General features: G+C 37.5%; 1 protein-coding gene across 1 annotated transcript in view; it reads left to right on the top strand.

Moving 5' to 3' along the window:
- The window catches only part of EPS15 (epidermal growth factor receptor pathway substrate 15), a 155621-nt gene that overhangs the window by 128328 nt on the left and 2022 nt on the right, over positions 1 to 25271 (top strand). The window contains exons 22-24 of the mRNA XM_007459632.1: positions 20540 to 20616; positions 21966 to 22128; positions 24335 to 24528. Coding sequence (XP_007459694.1) covers positions 20540 to 20616; positions 21966 to 22128; positions 24335 to 24528 — 434 coding nt within the window. The remainder of the gene's footprint in view (positions 1 to 20539; positions 20617 to 21965; positions 22129 to 24334; positions 24529 to 25271) is intronic.

Raw genomic sequence — 25271 nt, forward strand, 5'->3', positions numbered from 1 at the left:
CCTGTGTGGGGACTCTCTGCGCTTCCTGGACTTGATTGACTATTGCCTTTCCCATATTAGGGAAGTTTTCAGCTATAATCTCTTCAAATATTTTCTCAGTCCCTTTCTTGTTCTCTTCTTCTGGGACCCCTATAATTCGAACATTGGTGCAATTAATGTTGTCCCAGAAGTCTCTGAGACTGTCCTCAATTCTTTTCATTCTTTTTTCTTTATTCTGCTCTGTGGTAGTTACTTCCACTATTTTATCTTCCAGGTCACTTATCCGTTCTTCTGCCTCAGTTACTCTGCTATTGATTCCTTCTAGAGAATTTTTAATTTCATTTATTGTGTGGTTCATCATTGTTTGTTTGCTCTTTAGTTCTTCTAGGTCCTTGTTAAATGTTTCTTGTATTTTCTCCATTCTGTGTCCAAGATTTTGGATCATCTTTACTATCATTACTCTGAATTCTTTTTCAGATAGACTGCCTATTCTTCATTTGTTTGGTCTGGCGGGTTTTTACCTTACTCCTTCATCTGCTGTGTGTTTCTCTGTCTTCTCATTTTGCTTAACTTACTGTGTTTGTGGTCTCCTTTTCACAGGCTGCAGGTTCGTAGTTCCCATTGTTTTTGGTGTCTGTCCCCAGTGGCTAAAGTTGGTTCAGTGGGTTATGTAGGCTTCCTGGTGGAGGGGACTGGTGCCTGTGTTCTGGTGGATGAGGCTGGATCTTGTCTTTCTGGTGGGCAGGTCCACATCTGTTGGTGTGTTTTTGGGTGTCTGTGGCCTTATTATGATTTTAGGCAGCCTCTCTGCTAGTGGGTGGGGTTGTATTCCTGTCTTGCTAGTTGTTTGGCATGTGGTGTCCAGCACTGTAGCTTGCTGGTTGTTGAGTGGAGCTGGGTCTTATCGTTGAGATGGAGATCTCTGGGAGAGCTTTGGCTGTTTTATATTACGTGGAGCCAGGAGGTCTCTGGTGGACCAATGTCCTGAACTCGGCTCTCCCACCTTAGAGGTACAGGTCTGACACCCGGTCGGAGCACCAAGATCCTGTTAGCCACATGGCTCAGAAGAAAAGGGAATAAAAAAAGAATGAAAGAAAGAAAAATAAAATAAAGTTATTAAAATTAAAAATTAAAAAATTATTAGTAATAAGAAAATTAAAAAGTAATTTAAAAAAAGAAGGAAGAGAGCCGCCAAACAAAAAGACAAATCCACCAATGATAACCAGTGCTAAAAACTATACTAAAAAAAACAAACAAACAGAAATCAGACCAGAACCCTAGGACAAATGGTAATAGCAAATCTATACAAACAAAATCACACGAAGAAGCATACACATACACACTCACAGAAAGAGAAAAAGGAAAAATATATATATATTTATATATATAAAAAGAAATAAAGGAAGAGAGCAACCAAATCAATAGATAAATCTACCAATGATAATAAACTCTAAATACTAAACTAAGATAAATATAAAACCAAAAACAAATTAGATGCAGAAAGCAAACCCCAAGTCTACAGTTGCTCCCAAAGTCCACTGCCTCAATTTTGGGATGATTCGTTGTCTGTTCAGGTATTCCAGAGTTGCAGGGTACATCATGTTGACTGTGGAGATTTAATCTGCTGCTCTTGAGGCTGCTGGGAGAAATTTCCCTTTCTCTTCTTTGTTCTCACAGCTCCTGGGGTTCAGCTTTGGATTTGGCCCTGCCTCTGCATGTAGGTCACCTGAGGGCATCTATTCTTTGCTCAGACAGGACAGGGTTAAAGTAGCAGCTGATTAGGGGGCTCTGGCTCACTCAGGCCAGTGCGGGGCGAGGGGAGGGAGGGGTATGGAATGCAGGGCGATCCTGCACCAGCAGAGGTGGGAGTGACATTGCAACATCCTGAGGCGTGCTGTGTGTTCTCCCGGGGAAGTTGTCCCTGGATCATGGGACCCTGGCAGTGGGGGGCTGCACAGGCTTCTGGGAGGGGAGGTGTGGATAGTGACCTGTGCTTGCACACAGGCTTCTTGGTGGTGGCAGCAGCAGCCTTAAGATCTCATGCCTGTCTCTTGGGTCCGTGCTGATAGATGTGGCTAGCGCCCGTCTCTGGAGCTCGTTTAGGTGGTGCTCTGCATCCCCTCTCCTCCCGCACCCCACAACAATGGTCTCTTGCCTCTTAGGCAGGTCCAGACTTTTTCCTGGACTCCCTCCCGGCTAGCTGTGGCTCACTAGCCCCCTTCAGGTGTGTTCACGCAGCCAACCCCAGTCCTCTCCCTAGAATCTGACCCCTGAAGCCCAAGCCTCAGCTCCCAGCCCCGACCCGTCCTGGTGGGTGAGCAGACAAGCCTCTCGGTCTGGTGAGTGCTGGTCGGCAGCGATCCTCTGTGCGGGAATCTCTCTGCTTTGCCCTCTGCACCCCTGTTGCTGCTTTCCTCCGTGGCTCCGAAGCTTCGCCCCCAACCACCACCCATCTCTGCCATTGAAGGGGCTTCCTAGTGTGTGGAAACTTTTCCTCCTTCACAGCTCCCTCACAGAGGTGCAGGTCCCGTCCCTATTCTTTTGTCTGTGTGTTTTCTTCTTTCTTTTGCCCTACCCAGGTATGTGGGGAGTTTCTTGCCTTTTGGGAAGTCTGAAGTCTTCTGCCAGCATTCAGTGGGTGTTCTGTAGGAGTTGTTCCACATTTAGATGTATTTCTGATGTATTCGTGGGGAGGAAGGTGATCTCCACGTCTCACTCCTCCGCCATCTTGAAGGTTTCCTATCCATTTATCCTTTTAGTAACCTTTTAAATAATATTCCCATTTTAAAAATCAGGAAACTGAAGACCAGAACATTAAGTAACTTGATCAAGATTTACAGTTTACTAGATTTGAACCAGGTAAAGCCAAGGTTCAAACCTAAATATGAAAGAGTCTAAAAGCTTTTTCAACTAAGTAACTGTTTCTTTCTCACTGTTCATTTGGAAATAAAACAGACCAGCTGTTGGGTAGGAGAGCAGGGAATTAGGGGGAAATAGACTCAAACATGTAAATACTTCAAAAATAATGACTTATTTTTCCAGGTGAAAATAGAGTGAGTTATTCAGTACAGAAATTTGCTGATTGTGACAAATTGAGGATTATGAGTGTAAAAAAAGATAAGTAGAAATGCCTTCACAGTTTGGATTTCTTGTGCAAATTGTAACAAGATGAGACTTAACAGTGTGAATTATTTGTTTTCAGCTTGAAAATTAACTTCCAACAGGAGCAGCTAGAAGGAATGTAAAAAAGCAGATAGGTAGAAAATAAGATTTAATGTAGTGCTGGGTTTTTGATTTCAACCAAAATTTAGTGGCAGCAAATAAGATTTCTAAAAGGCTTATTATAATAAAAGTAGTTAAATTATATCTTTTTAAAATACATGTGCTCTTTTAGATTCTCATTATTGAAATGCTGACTTAATATATTGCTAGGGATGTTATATGATTAGAAAGTGTAACCGAAGAGAATAAAATGAGAGGTTAATACATTTTAATTAACTCTTGATTGCCCACAGGAAGGAATGGTAAGTGCCATGAGAATTCATTAAAGCTGCAAAAACTTAAAGGAAAGGGAGATTGCCTCCATTTAGGGCAAATCATGAATGTTTTCAGAGCAGAAGGTGGCCTCTGTGGTTTACCTTGAAAGAATGGGCTACGTAAGTAGATATGGAGAGTAATAAAGAAAGCGAAGAGAGTAACATGAGCAAGGAATGGAGGTAGGACATATGGGACATGTTCAAAGAAAAAGAGACATTTTGATAAAGCTTATTTATAGATAGAGGAATAGGTTAAGGCTGAAATGGTCGATTGCCATCTCACTGTAGGTTTCTATTGCCTTTGTTGGTCTCATCTTTCAGTTCCAGTTCCTAGCTCGTTTCCTGTAAAGTGGTAGAGTAAAGGACTATAATAGCCTGGAAAGGGGCTAAGGTTTGTTGTTGTTTATCATCGTAGTAATAGATACCATTTATTGAGCACTTACTTAGTTCTGGCACTCCATGTGCTAACCATTTTCCTGTATTTGGTCTTGTTTAATTCTCACAGCAACTACCTGAGAAAACTGGTATTATGTTTATTGTACAGACAAGGAAAATCAAGAAATGGAGAGATGAAGCCAGTTCACAAGGTTAAAGAAGTAGTAACAGATTCACTCACATTCAGATGTTGTCTCTGGTTTTCCACCAGCCTCTTTGGTCATTCCTTCTGTCTCCTTTGCTGATTCTTCCTCTTTTCCCCAACTTCTTTATGTTGTGTTGCTCCAGGTGTCAGGCTGTGGACTTCTTTTCTTCTCTGTCTCTACTCCTTGGGGATCTCATCTAGTTTCATGGTTTTACATACTCTCTATATGCTGATTTTTAACTCTAGCCACATTTCCCCCCTGAACTCTAGACTCATATATCCAACTGCTATCCATATCTCCACTCAGATAGCTCATAGATATATCTAACACAACATGTCTAACACCAGACACCTAATCTTCCTCCCCAAACCTGCTTCTCTTGAACCTTTCCCCATCTTAATTAATGGTAATTTCATCTTTAACACTGCTAAGACCTAAAACCTTAGAATCATCCTTGGTTCTTTTTTTCCTCTTACTCTGTCTCTAATGTATCAGGAAGTCTTCTTGACTTCCTGTCAGGTTCTACCTTCAAATTATGTACAATTAAAACTTTACAATGGCCTAAACCTTTCTAATAATATCTCATCATTATTCCCTTTACTCGCTTTGCTCCAGCCACACTGACCTTCTTACTATTGCTCAAAAAACAGGCTTGTGAACCTTAGGCCCTTTGCTCTTAGCTGTTCCCCATTCCTAGGATGATTTTTCTTCATATAGCCACATGATGATCTCCATAACCTCTAACAAATCTTTGCCAAAATGTCACCTCATCTAGCCCAGCACTCCCACTGTATTGTTCCCTACTCTTTCTTATTTTATTTTGGCTTATTACTTTCCAGGGTACTATATAAATTACTTTGTTTTTCTCTTATCTGTCTCCTCCTCCTCCTACCACTAGATTTTGAGGTCCACAGGAACTTAACTTTTTATTCACTGATGTATCCCAAGAACTTTAAACCATACTTGGGTACATAGTATTACTTAATGAATGGGTGAATCAATTACCATCCTCACAGAGCGTGTAAAAGGAGCTCAGTGGATGAGAATCTTTGTAGGGGGAGGGACACGTTGTTTTTTTCTGATAAGTGGGGTTTTTTTTAACATTGTGGTAAAATATACATGACATAAAATTTACCATTTTAAACATTTTTAAGTATACAGTTAGTGGTATTAAGTACCTTCACATTGTTGTGCAATCATTACATTCATCTATCTCCAGAACTTTTTTCATCTTCTAAAACTGAAACTCTGTACCAGTTAAACAAGAACTCCTCATTTCCCCTTCCTACCAGGCCCTGGCAACCACCATTTGCTTACTGTGTTTATGAATTTGACTACTCTAGGTACCTCACATAAGTGGAATCATATAATATTTGTCTTTTTGTGTATTGGGCTTATTTCACTTGGCATAATTTCCTCAAGGTTCATCCATGTTGTAACATGTACCAGAATTTCCTTCGATTTTAAGACTGAATAATATTCTGTTGTATGAATATATCACGTTTTGTTTGTCTGTTCATCCATCAATAGACACTTGGGTTGCTTCCACATTTTGACTATTATGAATAATGCTCCTATTCATATGAGTGTACAAATACCTATTCAAGTCCCTGGTTTTAGTTCTTTTGGGTATATACCAAGAATTGCTAGATCATATGGTAATTCTATTTTTGATTTTTTGAGAAGCCACTGTACTGTTTTCCATGCCCTACTATTTTACATTCCCATCAGTGGTGCACAAGGGTTCCAAGTTCTTTACATCCTTGCCAACACTAACTACTTTCTGGTTTTTAGATAATAGCTGTTTTAATGGGTGTGAAGTGGCAGCTCATTAATTTGATTTGCATTTCCCTAATGATTAGTGATTTTGATCTTTTTGTGTGCATATTGGCCACTTGTATATCTTTGAAGAAATGTCTGTTCAGGTACTTGGCACATTTTTAAAAATCAGTTGTTTGGGTTTTTTTTGTTGCATTGTAGGAGTTCTTTATATACTCTGGGTATTAACCCCTTAGGAGACATATGATTTGCAAATATTTTCTCCCATATCATAGGTTGCCTTTTCATTCTGTTGATACTGTCTGTTGGTGCACAAAACTTTTAAATTATGATGTAGTCCAGTTTATCTACTTTTTCTTTTGTTGCCTATGCTTTTAGTGTCCAATCCAAGAAAGTATTGCTAAATCCAATGTTGTGAAACTTTCACTTAAGTTTTCTTCTAAGAGTTTTTAGTTTTAGATGTTACATTTAGGTCTTTGATCCATTTTGAGTTAGTTTTACTTCATTCTTTTTCATGTGGATATCCAGTGTTCCCAACACCACTTGTCCTTTCCCCACTGAGTGGTCTTGACATATTTGTAGAAAATCATTTGACTATACATACAGGGGTTTATTTCTGGGCTCTCTGTTCTGTTCCATTGACCTAAATGTCTTAAGGCTAGTACTGTTTTGATTATGATAGCTTTGTAATAAGTTTTGAAATCAGAAAGTTTGAGACCTGTAACTTCGTTATTCTTCTTTAAGAATGTTTTTGCTATTCAGTTTACCCTGAGATTCCATATCAATTTGAGGATGAATTTTCTATTTCTGCAAACAAATGTCATAGGGATTTTCACAGTGATTACATTGAATTCTATGGATTGCTTTGGATGGTATTAATGTATTAACAATATGAAGTCTTCCAATCCATGAATGTGGGCCATTTTTTCCATTTATCTGTATCTACATTCTTTCAGAATGTTTTATAGTTGTCAGTATACAAATCCTCCTTGGCTAATTCCTAAGTATTTTATTCTTTTTGATGCTATTGTAAATGACATTGTTTTCTTAATTTCCTTTACAGATTGTTCAGATTATCAGTGTATGGAAATGCTATTGATTTTTTGTGCATTGATTTTGTGTCCTGCTACCTTGCTCAAGTCATTTATTCTAAACAGGTTTTTTGTTTGTTTGTTTGTTTGTAGAATCTTTAGGGTTTTCTGCATGTAAGATCATGTCGTCTGCAAACAGAGATAATTTTACTTCTTCCTTTCCAGTTTGGATGCCTTTTTTTTCCCCCTTGCCTAATTGCTCTGGCTAGGATTTCTATGTTGAAAAGAAGTGGTGAAGGTGAGCATCCTTGTCTTGTTAAAAATTTTAGAGAAAAAGCTTTCAATCTCTCACCATTGGTATGATGTTCAGTGTTGGCTTTTCATATATGGTCTTTATTATGTTGAAGTAGTTTTCTTCTTTTCCTAGTTTGCTCAATGTTTTATCATGAAAGGATTTTGAATTTTGTCAAATGCTTTTTCTGCGTCAATTGAGATGATCACGTGAGTTTTTTTTTCCCTTCATTCTGTTAATGTGGTGTATTACATTAGTTGATTTTCCTATGTTGAACCATCTTTACATACAGAATGAGAGCCTGTATCTTCCTTACCGGTGATCTAACTGACATCGTGATTTGAATGAGGATCTTAAAACTAAAACTCTTTAGAATTGAATGGGCTCCGTGTTAGTGGTGTCTGGGGCTGAGTTATACAGACTTTCCACAGACTTAGAAATATCAGAGGTCTGAATGTTCTTTCTCTTTCTTTTTTTGTTTTCAAAGCTATATACAAGGTCATCCAAACTTTGTTTTTGCATTTTTCTCATTTAATCTTTAAAATGGTTGTATGAGACGGGTGCTATTTTCTTTCTCACTTTAATAATGAGGAAAATGAGACTCTGACCAAGCAGTTTGCCCAAGATCACAATAACTGTAGCAATGCTCAGTTTCTAATCCATGTCTTATTTCAGAGCTCATGCTGTTAATCACTTTGTTACCATGCCTCTGCCTTATATCTTCTCATCCAGTTCTGACAATACAAAAATTGGCATAGGGTGATGCCACAGATTTTTTTCTCTCTCAAACTTACATTGCTGCCTGTTAGAGCAGAAGGAACCTTAGACATGCTATGGACCAGAGTTTTCACATTATTTTCCACGAAACCAGCTTCCAGAGAGGTCTTCAGGGAATTGGTAGAATCTAGTTTCATTATTTTTTAAGTGTCTTTGAATTTTTAAAAACTGCAAGTTAATTAGGTATATGCATTCATATCTGTTACAAACCAGATTTTAACATTATTGGAATGCACTGGTGCTTTAAGGAACTATCAAGTTAAGTGGTTTTTGTGCAAACCTCTGAATAAACATTTATTTAAACCACCCTGAGATTACGAGACTGTTGTTCAAAACCGTATATTATAGCTACTTTCTTGGATGAATTATGTTTTTTCAAATAGAGCAGCCAAAACCAAGTACAGAAATAAGTTTTATCCCTGGCTTTAAACATTTGTGTTAATCAAAATTGCTTCATTGTTGCTGTGATAAATAAATGTTATAAATTTGAACTTAAAAATGAATTTAGAGGCCTTCCCTGGTGGCGCAGTTGTTACGAATCCACCTGCCAATGCAGGGGACACAGGTTCAAGCCCTGGTCCGGGAAGATCCCACATGCCGCGGAGCATCTAAGCCCGTGCGCCACAACTACTGAGGCTGCACTCTAGAGCCCGCGAGCCACAACTACCGAAGCGCAAGTGCCTAGGGCCCATGCTCCGCAACAAGAGAAGACACCGCAATGAGAAGCCCGCACACCGCAAGGAAGTTCAAAGTTAGTTACAATATGGAATATGAAACTGTTATCAATGAACTTTTCATACTCTGTTAAACTCCATTAGTCTTCCTTCCACATTGAATGAACTTTTTATCCATATATGATTTTGTAACATTCATTGATCATTTGGAATTGGTTCACTGAGTTATGCATGTCTTCCAAATATTGACACATTTCATTATAAATAGTTTTTTAAATCATCTTTATTGATATCACCATCCATCTCATGAGCGTCTTTTAAGTATTGGTATAATGTTAAGCTTACAAGGCAGATAATACTTTCCAAGGTTCCAGTTTTTACTTGAAAGCTTGAATTTTCATCATCCGCAACACATACTTTCAGTTGTTTTCCTTAAAGTGACAGATTCACTTTATTTAGGAAGAAGTGTTGCTCAATACCTAAATCTGAATAACCATTGTTATCTGTCACTTCTTGCAAGTAAAAATGGTATTCCATGAAAAAAGCAGCTGGTTCACCTTGTTTCTCAGACCATCATGTAAGTGCTTTTCCTCCTCATAACTGATTATACTTTGGTACTCAGCAGAAGTGCTTTGTGTGTATTTCTAATTTGTCTTCCATAGTTTTTAAAAGAGGCTAAGGGTCACAGTTTATTTTAAATTAATAGTTTTTATTGATTCATCAAGGCCAGATGTTCATAAGTGCAACTGGCCTTTTTTTCCCCCCTGTGAGTTTGTGAGGGTGAACAGTACAGTTGCTACCAGCCAGTACAGTTTGGCGCTGCTGCCTTGATTCCCACTAAAGCACCCACCACTTTTTTTTTTAACCCACCACTGGTTTTGCAACATTGTTGCAGATAATACAGTGAGAAAGATAAATAACATCTTCATATTCTGAAAGTAGTTTTGACCTTACAGACCTCCCTTAAGGGGCCTTGGGGGACTTTTGGAGTGCTTGGACCACACTTTGAGAACTGCTGATCTTATATATTCTAAAACATTTTCCTGTTGCCCTATATTGTGCTGGTCTCTGTTCCCTCAGGCCAGTTTGCTCCCAGGAGGTATCTGGGACAGATGTCTCCTTTTATTCAGAACCAGAGCAAGAGAAATAATCTCAATGTTCTGGAGAAAAAACTGAAGAGTGAGGCTATCTTTTTAGTCCTGTATTTAGGCTGGTGCTTCTGCTCTTCTCTTAATACACACTTCCTGTGGTGGTGTTGTCTGGTTCTGTGCCTTCAACTACATCCTGTTTCCTGATGACTCCTAGATTTTGTCTTCTATGCCTGAACTCTCTCCTGAACTTCCAGTACTTTCAAGTTGCCTGCTGGATATTTCTCCTTAGGTGTCAAGCTCAACAATGCTTAAAGTTAATAATCATCTTTTCCAATTAGTCTCTCCTTCAAAGTATAGTATAAACAATAACAAAGAGCCAAGCTTTACCTCCTTCTACATTCTACTTTATGTACTAATGACACTATTATTGGCCCTCAGCCAGTCATCCTAGACTTTTTCTCTATCATTCCTCATCTCCCATAAATTGCCAAGTCTTGTTCTTTTACCCGCAGTTGGACCCTGATTGTCTGTTCCTCATTATACTCAGCTTTTCTGAGTCCTCATCATGTTTTACCTGGACTATATCAAGTCGCCTCCAGTCTCTTTACCTGCTGATCTTGCATGACTGCCAGAATTGTCTTTGTTAACATTTGATCATATTACTAACCACAGATCTAATCACTAGCCTTGTGCTCCAAATATATGTGTGTGGATATATATATAATTTTTTGTTATTTATATTTATATGCTATTTATATTATAAACATTTATATATCATATATTATTATATATTTTAAAATATATTGTCATATTATTTATATGTGTGTATATATATATATATATATATATATATATATATATATATTTGATGGTCTTTTACTTAATGTGTCACAGATATATGTCTGAAAGTAAAGTTGTCCACCTTATGAAATGTAAAACAATACTAAACATCTGGATATCCCATCTCTGCTAATAGCGCTACCGTCTACTCAGTTGCCCAAGCAGAGACCTGTGAGTCATCCCAGGTTGCATCCCTACTCTCCCATCCCAGAACTTTCGACACAAAGCAAAGGCTACAGATTGACTGCTGAAAAAATGAATAAATCATTTGTCTCAAATCTGCTACATTGTCATAAGATTTTGAATTCAGTGGAAACATAAACAGTCTAGAGAGGAATTGTCATCAATAGGACATGGATGTTTGAGTCCAGCTGCCTGAACTTACTCAGATAACATTGCTAGTTCCTTAGGTTTTCTAAGTCTCAGTTTCCTAAAGTATTTATTGTGGTTCCTGTCGTAGTAAATGGTAGTTGTTGTTATTGCTGCTACTGCTTTTTAGTTTAATGGTTTCCAAATGCAGACTACTTACTTGTAATATACTCTTCATTAGTTCCAAATGAAATAGAGACAAGGGAGAGGGAGAGAGTGAGTGAGTGAGTGTGTGTGTGTGTGTGTTGCCAGCTCTTTTCCTGGAAAGGATTCTTTTAGTCTACAATTGTTTTCTCTTCTCTTTAGTTTTTAAAGTTCTTTTTGTTTGACAAATGAAAGCTGGACTTTTTTTTTTTTTTTAGTTTTCATGGTTAAGTTGATAAATATGTGTTTTCCCCCAACTTATATTTAGGCTCTTAACATTTATTTAGTTTACTTGTTCATAAACTCAACATCTGAAAACCACGGAGACTCAGAGAGGTGGCATTACGTACCCAAGGTCACAAACACAGGACATTTACCTTCCTTACTCACACCTCTATATACCCCTGTCCTTTTTCACTGGGAAATTTAGTCAGCAAAAAGATTAATCCCACAGAACAGGAGAATTGTAAGCTTTCAAAATAAATTAGAAACATAAGGGTAAATTTTTGTTATTAAAAATTAATCACTCTACACCTACCTTTAAAATATTGTAGTTATGATAGTAATAGAAGGACGTTAAATTTTTTTTTTTTTTTTTTGCGGAGGATGTTAAATATTTTTAATGTTTTGTCTCAATTATTTTAGCATTTCCTCCTGGTGATAGACACATTGCAGACTAATAAAGAAAACTAAAGAAAGCAAATTCAGGTCACTCAGTTTCTACATATATTTTATTTTGACTTGTAAGTGTTCTTTTTACGCTTCATTATAAATGAGATTAGTTGTGGTGCCAGAAAATTTTTGCATGGAATATTTTACTAACTCCTAACTGAGAAAATGCAGAATCTTTCCAATTCTTTTTTGTTTTTTTTTGATAATCTTCTGTTATTTACTACCAGCTACCTGTACAAAAATTGCATTGATGGTGACTATCAAGAATTTGAAGAATTCTGTTTTTTTATTTTTTAATTTTTCTGGCTGCACTGTGTGGCATGCGGGATCTTAGTTCCCTGACCAGGGATCGAACCCACACCCCCTGCAGTGGAAGTGAGGAATCTAAACCTCTGGACCACCAGGGAAGTCCCTCCAATTCTTAATTAAAGCTTTATAACATTCTGAGGATATAGAAGGGAACTCATGGTGTCCCCAGAGCATCTTTGACACCAGCATTAGTAAAATGCCAAGTAGGTCTTCGTTTTTACAGGCAATGACTCAGGCTAAGCATGCAGATGTTCATATATTTTACAATTCTTAGCCTCTGCTTTCTTTCATGTTTCTTCTCTAATTTTCTCCATTTCCACAAACCACAGGTCATGAATGTTTCTTCAAGGCCACTTAATTTTGGAACGGAAAAATGTGTGTGCATGAGCAGGTGTATATTTGGGTATAGTGAGTGTATATCTCTGTCTCCTCCCACCTCCTTTCTGTCCACAAGTAAAAGTGTGAAAGCTTTTTTGTAAAGTCTTTTTTGCCCCTTCCACATAAATCTAGGTGTTATTTCTCCTTTACTCTCTTTGAACTTTAACACTGTGTAGCAGTTGTGTACATGTATGTCACTCAGTTAAATCATGAGTTCCTTGAAAGTAGATGTTGTGTCTTATTTCCCCCTAAATCCCTAGTACCTAGGCTTGAACATAAAAGATGCTTACTAAATGTGAATGGATTAGTGGGTCAGTGAGTGAGTGAACTAATTGAAGACCAGCTTGAGAAAGTAGATCCTTTACTAATGACTGTGATTCACGAGTATCTCTTGAAGGTTTTTTGTGAGCTTGAGCTTAATTATTTTATGGATTGTGAATGGGTCATGGAGAAAAAAAAGCTTTCTTCTTCCTCCCAGGATTCTCTGGTAGACAGCTGTTGTTTGGGATTATTTGTGAGCCTTAAGGTTTCCCTTATTCCTTGTTGGTCAGCTGGTTGTACTAAGAAATGTTATGGTATCTGTTTGGAATATCGTTAGTAACTAGATGGTTTCTGTCCTTTTTATCCTTTAATATTTTCAACAAATATGAGTGTTCTTGACCTTGAGGATACAGTAGTGAACAAAACAAAGTTCCTGTCTTTTTTAGAGCTTATGTAAACAAATATATAACATGTCAGTTATGATGATTGCTGTGAATTAAATGAGAGTAAAGGGGTAAAAAGTGATATGCCTAAAATGTAGCTTTATCATTCACACCTCACAAAAAATCATGTCAGCATAGTATGATCTCAAATATGTAAGGAAAAAATACCAGGGAAAAAAGCTGGTAAAGAAGTATGATAAAATATTGGTATGGGTTCTTTCTTTCCTTTCTTTTAAATTGAAGTGTAATTGACAGGCATTAGGTTAATTTCAGGTGTACAACATAATGATTCAACATTTGTGTGCATTGCAAAATGATCACCTCAATAAGTTTATTTACCATCTATCACCATACAAAGTTACAATTTTTTTTCCTTGTGATGAGAACTTTTAAGATTTACTTTCTTAGCAACTTTCAAGTTTGCAATACAATACTACTAACTTTAGTCCCCATGCTGTACATTACATACCCATGACTTATTTATTTTATGACTGGCAGTTTGTACATTTTGACCCCTTCATCCACGTTGCCCATTCATCAACCTCTCTCCTCAGGATTATTTCCGCTAATCAGATTATAGATGATATTTTTAAATTATGCTTTTATGTATTTCTCCAAAGTGATCATTACCTTTATTCTTGGGGAGAAGAGGGTGCTAATCAGATTACCTTTGCATTCAAAGTCTGATTCTGCTGACCCATGGTTCCTGTGTGCCTCAAGAAAAAGAAAGCCACTTACTGAGTTCCTCTCCCAGTATTTCTGGGACTCCTCAGCAGGCGTCTCACACATAATGTGAACAAGTTCATGCTCAGTGAGTCCTTCCAGTTTCTGGACAGGTCTCTGCTTCATATCAACCATGATCAATATCTGAGAAAGTTCTTTCCAAAGTCTTATTTTCCCAATTTAGGCAAAAGTGCTTTGTCATTCATCTAGGATACATTCCCTAGTGTTTGGACCAATGCTGAATTCATTTCTTATGATGAAGGACGTATAGAAAAACTCTAAGGAGACCTTCAAGATGGCGGAAGAGTAAGACATGGAGATCACCTTCCTCCCCACAAATACATCAGAAATACATCTACATGTGGAACAACTCCTACAGAACACCTACTGAACGCTGGCAGAAGACCGCAGACTTCCCAAAAGCTGTGGGGCTGACAGGGTCTTTGTGCTCCGGCTGGGTGTCAGACCTGTGCCTCTAGGTGGGAGAGCCAAGTTCAGGACATTGGTCCACCAGAGACCTCCTGGCTCCACGTAATATCAAATGACGAAAGCTCTCCCAGAGAACTCCACCTCAACACTAAGACCCAGCTCCACTCAAAAGACCAGCAAGCTATAGTGCTGGACACCCTATGCCAAACAACTAGCAAGATAGGAACGCAACCCCACCCATTAGCCTAAAATCACAGTAAGGTCACAGACACCCAAAAACACACACCAGACATGGTCCTGCCCACCAGAAAGACAAGGTCCAGCCTCATCCACCAGAACACAGGCACCAGTCCCCTCCACCAGGAAGCCTACACAACCCAGTGAACCAACCTTAGCCACTGAGGGCAGACACCAAAAACAATGGGAACTATGAACCTGCAGCCTGTGAAAAGGAGACCACAAACACAGTAAGTTAAGCAAAATGAGAAGACAAAGAAAACACACAGCAGATGAAGGAGCAAGGTAAAAACCCACCAGACCAAACAAATGAAGAACAAATAGGCAGTCTACCTGAAAAAGAATTCAGAGTAATGATAGTAAAGATGATCCAAAATCTTGGAAATAGAATGGAGAAAATACAAGAAACGTTTAACAAGGACCTAGAAGAACTAAAGAGCAAACAAACAATGATGAACCACACAATAAATGAAATTAAAAATTCTCTAGAAGGAATCAATAGAAGAGTAACTGAGGCAGAAGAACGGATAAGTGACCTGGAAGATAAAATAGTGGAAGTAACTACCACAGAGCAGAATAAAGAAAAAAGAATGAAAAGAATTGAGGACAGTCTCAGAGACTTCTGGGACAACATTAATTGCACCAATGTTCGAATTATAGGGGTCCCAGAAGAAGAGAACAAGAAAGGGACTGAGAAAATATTTGAAGAGATTATAGCTGAAAACTTCCCTAATATGGGAAAGGCAATAGTCAATCAAGTCCAGGAAGCACAGAGAGTCCCCCACAGGATTAAATCCAGGAGAAACATGCCAAGACACGTATTAATCAAACTATCAAAAATTAAATACAAAGAAAAAATATTAAAAGCAGCAAGAGAAAAGCAACAAATAACATACAAGAGAATCCCCATCAGGTTAACAGCTGATCTTTCAGGAGAAACTCTGAAAGCCAGAAGGGAGTGGCAGGACATATTTAAAGTGATGAAAGGGAAAAACCTACCACCAAGATTACTCTACCCAGCAAGGATCTCATTCAGATTTGACTGAGAAATTAAAACCTTTACAGACAAGCAAAAGCTAAGAGAATTCAGAACCACCAAACCAGCTTTACAACAAATGCTAAAGGAACTTCTCTAGACAGGAAACAAAAGAGAAGGAAAAGGCGTACAATAACAAACCCAAACCAATTAAGAAAATGGAAATAGGAACATACATATCCATAACTACCTTAAATGTAAATGGATTAAATGCTCCAACCAAAAGAAATAGACTGGCTCAATGGGTACAAAAACAAGATCCATATATATGCTGTCTACAAGAGGCTGACTTCAGACCAAGGGACACATACAGACTGAAAGTGAGGGGATGGAAAAAGGTATTCCATGCAAATGGAAATCACAAGAAAGCTGGAGTAGCAATTCTCATATCAGACAAAATAGACTTTAAATAAAGACCAGTAAAACAGACAAAGAAGGACACTACATAATGACCAAGTGATCAATCAAGAAGATATAACAATTGTAAATATTTATGCACCCAACATAGGAGCACCACAATACATAAGGCAAATGCTAACAGCCATAAAAGGGGAAATCGACAGTAACACAGTCATAGTAGGGGACTTTAACACCCCACTTTCACCAATGGACAGATCATCCAAAATGAAATTAAATAAGGAAACTCAAGCTTTAAATGACACATTAGACAGGACGGACCTAATTGATATTTATAGGACATTCTATCCAAAAACAACAGAATACACCTTCTCAAGTGCTCATGGAACATTCTCCAGGATAGATCATATCGTGGGTCACAAATCAAGCCTGGTAAATTTAAGAAAATTGAAATTGTATCAAGTATCTTTTCCAACCACAGCGCTGCGAGACTAGTTATCAATTACAGGAAAAATTCTGTAAAAAATACAAGCACATGGAAGCTAAACAATACGCTATTAAATAACCAAGAGATCACTGAAGAAATCAAAGGGGAAATTAAAAAATACCTAGAAACAAATGACAATGAAAACATGACGACCCAAAACCTATGGGATGCAGCGAAAGCAGTTCTAAGAGGGAAGTTTATAGCAGTACGGTCCAACCTCAAGAAAAAGAAACATCTCAATTAAACAACCTAACCTTACACCTAAAGCAATTAGAGAAAGAACACAAAAACCCCAAAGTTAGCAGAAGGAAAGAAATCAGAAAGATCAGACTAGAAATAAATGAAAAAGAAATGAAGGAAACAATGGCAATGATCAATAAAACTAAAAGCAGGTTCTTTGAGAAGATAAACAAAATTGATAAACCATTAGCCCGACTCATCAAGAAAAAGAGAGAGAAGACAAATCAATAGAATTACAAACGAAAAGGAGAAATAACAACGAGACACTGCAGAAATACAAAGGATCATGAGAGATTACTACAAGCAACTCTACGCCAATAAAATGGACAACCTGGAAGAAATGGACAAATTCTTAGAAAAGCACGACCTTCCTAGACTGAACCAGGAAGAAATAGAAAATATAAACAGACCAATCACAAGCCCTGAAATTGAGACTGTGAATAAAAATCTTCCAACAGACAAAAGCCCAGGATCAGATGGCTTCACAGGCAAATTCTCTCACACATTTAGAGAAGAGCTAACACCTGTCCTTCTCAAGCTCTTCCAAAATATAGCAGAGGTAGGAACACTCCTAAATGCATTCTACGGGGCCACCATCACCATGATGATACCAAAACCAGACAAAGATGTCTCAAAGAAAGAAAGCTACAGGCCAATATCACTGATGAACATAGATGCAAAAATCCTCAACAAAATACTAGCAAACAGAATCCAACAACACATTAAAAGGATCACACACCATGATCAAGTGGGGTTTATCACAGGAAAGCGAGGATTCTTCAATATACGCAAATCAATCAGTGTGATAAACCATATTAACAAATTGAAGGAGGAAAACCATGTTATTTTCTCTCTATGACATAAATCACAGCAAGATCCTTTTTGACCCACCTCCTAGAGAAATGGAAATTAAAAAATATAAACAAATGGGACCTAATGAAACTTAAAAGCTTTTGCACAGCAAAGGAAACCATAAACAAGATGAAAAAATAACCCTCAGAATGGGAGAAAATGTTTGCAAATGTATCAACAGACAAAGGATTAATCTCCAAAATATACAAGCAGCTCATGCAGGTCAATATCAAAAAAACAACGCAATCCAAAAATGGGCAGAAGACCTAGATAGACATTTCTCCAAAGAAGATATACAGACTGCCAACAAACACATGAAAGAATGCTCAACATCATTAATCATCAGAGAAATGCAAATCAAAATTGCAATGAGGTATCACCTCATACCAGTCAGAATGGCCATCATCAAAGAATCTACAAACAATAAATGCTGGAGAGGGTGTGGAGAAAAGGGCACCATCTTGCACTGTTGGTGGGTATGTAAATTGATACAGCCACTATGGAGAACAGTATGGAGGTTCCTTAAAAAACTAAAAATAAAACTACCATAGGAGCCAGCAATCCCACTACTGGGCATATACCCTGAGAAAACCATAATTCAAAAAGAGTCAGGTACCACAATGTTCATTGCAGCTCTGTTTACAATAACCAGGACATGGAAGCAACCTAAGTGTCCATGGACAGATGAATGGATAAAGAAGGTGTGACACGTATATACAATGGAATATTACTCAGCCATAAAAAGAAACGAAATTGAGTTATTTGTAGTGAGGTGGATGGACCTAGAGTCTGTCATACAGAGTGAAGTAAGTCAGAAAGAGAAAAACAAATACCATATGCTAACACATATATATGGATTCTAAAAAAAAAAAAATGTTCTGAAGAACCTAAAGGCGGGACAGGAATAAAGATGCAGACATAGAGAATGGACTTGAGGACACGGGGAGGGTGAAGGGTAAGCTGGGACAAAGAGAGTGGCATGGACATACATATACTACCAAATGTAAAATAGACAGCTAGTGGGAAGCAGCCACATAGCACAGGGAGATCAGCTTTGTTACCACCTAGAGGGGTGCGATAGGGAGGGTGGGAGGGAGATGCAAGAGGGTGGAGATATGGGGATATATGTATATGTATAGCTGATTCACTTTGTTATAAAGCAGAAACTAACACACCATTGTAAAGCAATTATACTCCAATAAAGATGTTAAAAAAATACTCTAGTAACCTACATGTAGCATATTCTTCATATACAAGTGTCATGTTTTTTATTAGTGTCTTTCACTATGTATACTTCATAATATTTCAGTCAAACCTGACCTAACTCAGCAGTGTTGTCACATGTATTATGACTGCTTGTAAAAGCTGTGGTACCATGGCAGAGCAAAAGCGTGAAGCAGATTTTTCAGTCCGTCAAGTGAATTGAGCCCAACTCCTTTTCCATCATTACCCTTATACCAATCAGGAGAGCGTCTGCATCCTGCTCAGGCTATGCCTCAGCTGCCACTGCATCAGGAATTACAGGAAGAGGAGGAGAAAGAAGGGAAAGCCTGAAACAGCACCCGTGACTAGGCAGGGCCTGAGGCTGTGGGACGCAGCAGATATGTAGTAATACAAAACCATCTTTTATGGCTAAAGCTGTAGGCTTTCCTGTAACTCTGGACTCTCAACATCCTCTTCAGGTTCAGAGTTATTGGTGTGTCCCTAAAGGACTGATTTTCTCTGTGCTTCTACCCACCTCGTGACTGTCTTGGTGACAAGACAAAGATAATGTATATCTTCCTTGCCCCTCTTCTGTTTATGTCCATGGTGTACTCACTGTTAGAGGTAAGGGCACACTTTACACATTTAAATGAGTGGGCGAGCACACTTTGTCCTAAAACTGATTTGATGTAAAGATGAGTTAAGGAAGAGCAAGGAGCATTTTTCTATGCCTCTTTGCTCTGTATTACCCTCTCTTTTGAGATTCACTTACTTCTTCCTTTGTTTCTTTCTGCTTTCCTATATCAAGCAGCAATTCCTATAAATATTCTTTGACCTTATTGGTAGCCTTTATGCCTGAACAGACAAAACCTATCTCAAAGTAAGTCAGTTTGTTCCAGCTGAAAATGTTAGTCTATTTGTTAAGTGCACTATGATGGAACAGATAACTTCTCATGCCTGTGGAGCAGGGATTAAATACTGCTTTTGCAATTACTATTCCTTCTGCCTGGAATAGATTTCTCTCCCCCACCTCCATCTATTCAGCAGACTCCATCCCTTATTTAAAAGACCTATGTCAAATGTAATGGCTTATTTGATGCTTTTCCCGATTCTCCCAGCAGTTAATGGCTTCTACTACAGGTTTTTTATACCTCTCTAATGGCTCATTTAAGTTTATTTTATTATTGTTTGTGTATATGTCTGTCACTATACTATGAACTTTTCAGACATAGGAACTCTATCTTCTTATTTTCTTCAGTTTTATATATGGCCAATGAATCTTTTTTGACCATTCGTTCTTTGTTGGATAAGTGTTATTCCTTGTTTTTAAGGACCTTACAATCTAGTAGGGGTGATATATCAATCACAGATAACCATAATACAAACTAGAATGCTGTCAGTGCCACAAAGAAGGAAGAAATCACTTCTTGCTGTGTGAATTAGAGACACCTAGGTTATTCTAGGCTTTGTGGATATGGTAGTATTTGAAATGAACCTTGAAGGGTGTGTGTGAAATGTGGAATTAATGGTGTAGTTTTTTTTACTTCATGATGTCCTTATTAGAAATAGTTTAAGCACACAGGAGCTATATTATTTGACGTGTATTCCAAAGCCTTAAACACTTTACCTAGAGTTAGTTCACCTGTTTTTGATTCTTCAATGATTCATCGGTGTGCTAAACTGTCTTTGTGGACTTAAATTCAGGGACTAATATTTGGCATTCGATATTTTTCATTTGTCTGAATGTTACTAACCAAAAGAGGACGTGAAATTTGATGTCTTTCTGTCCTATTGCATTGATTTTCTTTATTCATTTTAGCCACAGACCCCTTTGCTTCTGTTTTTGGAAATGAATCATTTGAAGATGGATTTGCTGACTTCAGCACATTGTCAAAGGTAATCTGCAATACTTAGTAGGAAAGTAAAATATACTGTGTTTCCACCAAAGGAGTGATCCTTCATTCTGATTTTATAACCTGACCCTCACAAGAGATTGCAACTTGATTTCAGTAAGGCACAGCAAACATTGATTTCAGACAGAAATGAAATATAAGATGTAATCAAAGTAGACATTTCTGTGCACAGAGACAATGGTGATGGTACAGATAATTATAATTTTCTACTGGCAGGTCTGCTCAACAACTTTAAGAGTCTTCTGTCTTTTTAAACATGTTTCTTCCAATTGAACTACATTTTCCCCCTGTTGACTCTCTGGGTCAATAGCTGTAAAATCTGGACATTCATTCCATCCTCTCTGTACCGGTTGCTTGATTTTTTTATATTCTGAGACTGTTAAGGTTAGTATTAAGATAATTAATAGCCCAGCACTATTAGGTAGTGGACTATATGTCCACTACCTATTTTCCAATGTAGCCCTAGGATTGATTCAGGCCAAAAGAGTAAACTTAGAGTAAATGTCACACTGTCTCTATCATCGGTTCTCAACTGGGTGTTATTCCCCCCACCCCCACCCCCCAGGAAACATTTGGCAATGTCTAGAGACATTTTCGGTTGTCACAGCTGAGGAGGAGGGCTGTTCATATCTAGTGGATAGAGACCAGGGATGTTGTGCAACACCCTGTCCAGCGCCACAACACAGAGCTATATCCAGCCCAAAATGTCAGCATGCTTCTTTAGAGAAACACTGGCCTAAACTGTAATATCTGATTCATTATAGAAAAGTGAATCTTTCATTACTCCATGTATTAGAGAGGCCAGGTCCTCAGACCCACAATAAGACTTATGCCATGGGATCAGTTTACTTAAAAAAAAAAAATTGACTTTCAGGTTGTCTTTAATGTTTTTTTAAGATGCCATTTTCTTTGACTTTAGTATTAAATCTTTCCTATATTTAAGTGCATTGGCAAGTGTGGAATCGGTATTTTTTCCTTTATCATTTGGATCAGATATTCACTTGAGGAAAAATATATTAGTCTCTTTATAAAGGGCCTCAATGGTTTTGTATCACCTGAATCTTAATAAACCTTTAATCCAGAGTTGGCTTGTTTTGGTATGATCTGTTGCTCTTAATAAGTAGTGATGTTATAATCACTACTCATATAGAACAATTAAAAATTTTTTTTCCATTTTGGTTCTGAATGCAAAGGTTAAAATGTTAGTGCTCTCAGAATTTAAATAAATAAAGCTGCATAATACTGAAGATCACTCTTCCAAATGCTCCATAACCGCGTACAGTTTGGTTGGCATAATATATATAACCATGAGTAATTTCTTTTCAAACAAAGGTCAACAATGAAGATCCTTTTAGTTCATCCACATCAAGCTCCATCAGCAATATGGTCATTACAAAAAATATGCTTGAGGAAACATCCATCAAAACTGAAGATGTACCCCCAGCACTGCCACCAAAGATTGGAACTCCAACAAGACCCTGCCCACCACCACCTGGTATGAGAGTTGATACCTTTCCTAAATCAACTACTTCCTTTTTCTTTCTGAAAAGTATTGTGTGGGCCTTATTTGTAGACTTTATATAAAGGGCCTTAAACAAAACAAGTTAAAAACACAGCAGAAGCCTGCTGCTATCATCTCTTCTGACCTTAATGCAGAATTACAGATATGTGCCTAAGAAGCCAGCCTGTGTAACTGTCATGAACTATTTTTCTAGCAAGAACTAATTTCTCTTTAAATCATTTTAGAGAGGCAATAAATGAAAAAAGGAAAGTACCAACGAAATCTCTTACTTTTTGGAAGCTCATTGATTACCATTGAACAACAGTTTCCTGCGCTTTGGTATTTTAATAAATTTCTATAAGCAAAGATTAATTCGAAGTCCCTTTCTTTTTCCTGCTAAATGTGAAGTCTTCCTTAAGTCCTTTAATGTGAGAATATATGGCCTCTTTGGTGTCCAGAATTCACCTTTTCGGTATCAGAATTTTAAAAGAAAGTATTGTTTTTCTTGAAGGAAAATATTATTTTACTTGACTTGATAAGAGACTCCTTTATTTTATAAAAGTGATGTTTTTGGTCTAGAAACAAATTCTTACTATTCTTATTTTTTTTGTTTTGTTTAGCACTGTAAAGAAAAAGGGGTTTTGTTTGTTTGTTTGTTTTTAATGAAGATAATAAAGTTCATGAGAAGTGGTAAAGGCAATCCCCTGAATAGTTGTAGTGCTACTTGGAAGAAGACACATCTGGTACATTATTGTTTTAACCATATATCATTCCGTGGTAAATTTTCAGCCTCAGTAGTTCTAGAATATTATTCTTGCTTTTTCATAATAGCCTCCCTATGGCAGATTTTTTTTTCTTCTTTGATTTAAAGAATTGCAAATAAAATTGTTAATACCCAGCTACCTGTTGAAAAATCAGGTGAACTGAACTGAACTCCTTTTATCTTTTAAGGAAAAGTAGGCTGTATCATATATCACTAGAGAGTAAGGTTGTCAGAATACATTTTTAAAAAATGATAGTTAATTTGCTCATTTAAGTTTTATACCAGTAAGGTGCCAATAGGGAAGTTATTTTTAAAATCCTAAGTAAACTAATATACTAGTGCTGTAACTAAATCTAAGACTTCAGCAAAGTGAGTATATATCACTGTAGAAAAATCAAGGAAAGAAAGATGGTTTGTTGAACTGCAGCTTAAAGATCTGGGTTCTAATTCTGGATATTCTCTGACTAGCTCTGTGATCTTGAGTGTGTAACTTCATATGTCTGAACCTCAGCTATCTGAGCTATTAGATGGTGGCATTAATTCTGATGTTGCCTACCTTCACAGGATTGTGGAAGGATCCTTTGAGATATGAGATGTGAACACCTTTTGTAAGCTGCTACAGTGCCAGAAAGAATCTGTTGTTATGATTGCTCTTACCAGCTTAACACATCTTTAGGAAAATATATATATTTGAAGATATTTTAGCACCTGTTCTTATTATCCTTTCTTCAGGAAGTACTGAGTTTAAGTCTTTAAAATTAGAAAACTTGTTTGAAAATGGTGCTGAATTAATGAGCAACAGTATGCTGTTTGGTAAAGATTTAGTTGATCAGCACCCACAAAGATTTAGGGCCTGGGCTTCAAAGCATTCTCTTTATTCTTCAGTTTGAAATTTTGTAATAGCAAGAAATAGGTGGGCTTTACCAAGGTAGTTTTTAATTTCATGCTCCCAGGTGTTACATATAGATCCAGAGGAAAATCAGAAGAATATTAGCATTTTTCAAAGCTCATTTGCCCTTCCTGCCACTAGTGGTTAACTGTATCAGGCAGAGGTTATCACAGCAGAGGCCGTTTTTGTCATTATTCTTTGTCATTCTCCTGCCGTTTTGTCCATTCCTCTCTCTTTTCTTGGGAACATGCTGCTTTGGAGAAGAGAAGGTCAACTCTCTGGGCAGATAAGATTCCCGGCCCATTGCCCCCCTTCTTTGCTATTTTTCCATTTAGCTACATAGAGCTAGAATATATTTGAGAGGTTGTGTGTGGAAATTTGAGGACAGAGTGTTGGTTGTGATAGTTTAAGACCATATTAAGAATGTGTTTGAGGTACTGACCCCCATTCCCCACCCCCAGCTCTTTAATGCTCCCTGTGTTCATGTTCTTGTGTGTTTATGTTTGCCGTATTTGCTGGTTGAATTAATTGTAATGATTTTGATCCAGGGAAAAGACCCATCAACAAATTGGATTCTTCTGATCCCTTTAAACTGAATGATCCATTTCAGCCTTTCCCAGGCAATGATAGCCCCAAAGAAAAAGATCCTGATATGTTTTGTGATCCATTCACTTCTTCTTCTTCTGCTACTACCACTACCAGTAAAGAGGCTGACCCAAGCAATTTTGCTAACTTCAGTGCTGTAAGTACTGTGAATGGGCTGTTTTGGGGAAAATCTTTCCATTTACAGTTTAAAGAGTTTTCAAAGATTATTTTGGAGTCTGCCAAATTTGCATTATTTCAACTAAATTTACCAATATGTTAAAAATGATCTTTATTCTTCCCCCAACCAAAAAATCTCTGTTTGATTCTGTTTGCTGGTTCTAAAAGTATTTCATTGCTCAAATGATTTTTGTAGTCTTAATTCTTGGGTTATATACCAGTTGTTTTGCAAAACCCTTCTCTTGATCTTGGTAAACAATATAAATAAAATTCTGACAGTTATTATTTTGCAAATTGTTATGGATGATGGGCCATTAGAGAGTCATTTGCTGTCTGCCCTCTGGATGAATAATGCCAATAATGAGTTTGTGTATTTGTAACTGTGTTTATGTGTTTGCGTATAAAGCCTTCATGATTTCTGGAGACCAGTCAACAATTATGAGAGGATAGGGCCAGGAATTCTTTGAATTGAAAATAAAACTCTGGTTTCATATAATAGTGTTCCTAAAAAGTAAATGTTGGTTTTATTAAATAAATATGATTGTTAAGAGCTAAACAATCTTTAATTATTTGGGGGGCTCTAATTCACTAGCATTCCATATTTACTCTGCATCCTCCCAGAGCTGACTAACATAGGCAGGCCAGTAAAGACAATAGAAGAGTTCTGTGACAAGACCATAGGCAGGGTCTATAAGATCACAGAAATGGGACAACCAACTTGAA

This window comes from Lipotes vexillifer, unplaced genomic scaffold, assembly GCF_000442215.2.
Source record: "Lipotes vexillifer unplaced genomic scaffold, Lipotes_vexillifer_v1.1 scaffold525, whole genome shotgun sequence".
Classification (NCBI taxonomy): domain Eukaryota; kingdom Metazoa; phylum Chordata; class Mammalia; order Artiodactyla; family Lipotidae; genus Lipotes; species Lipotes vexillifer.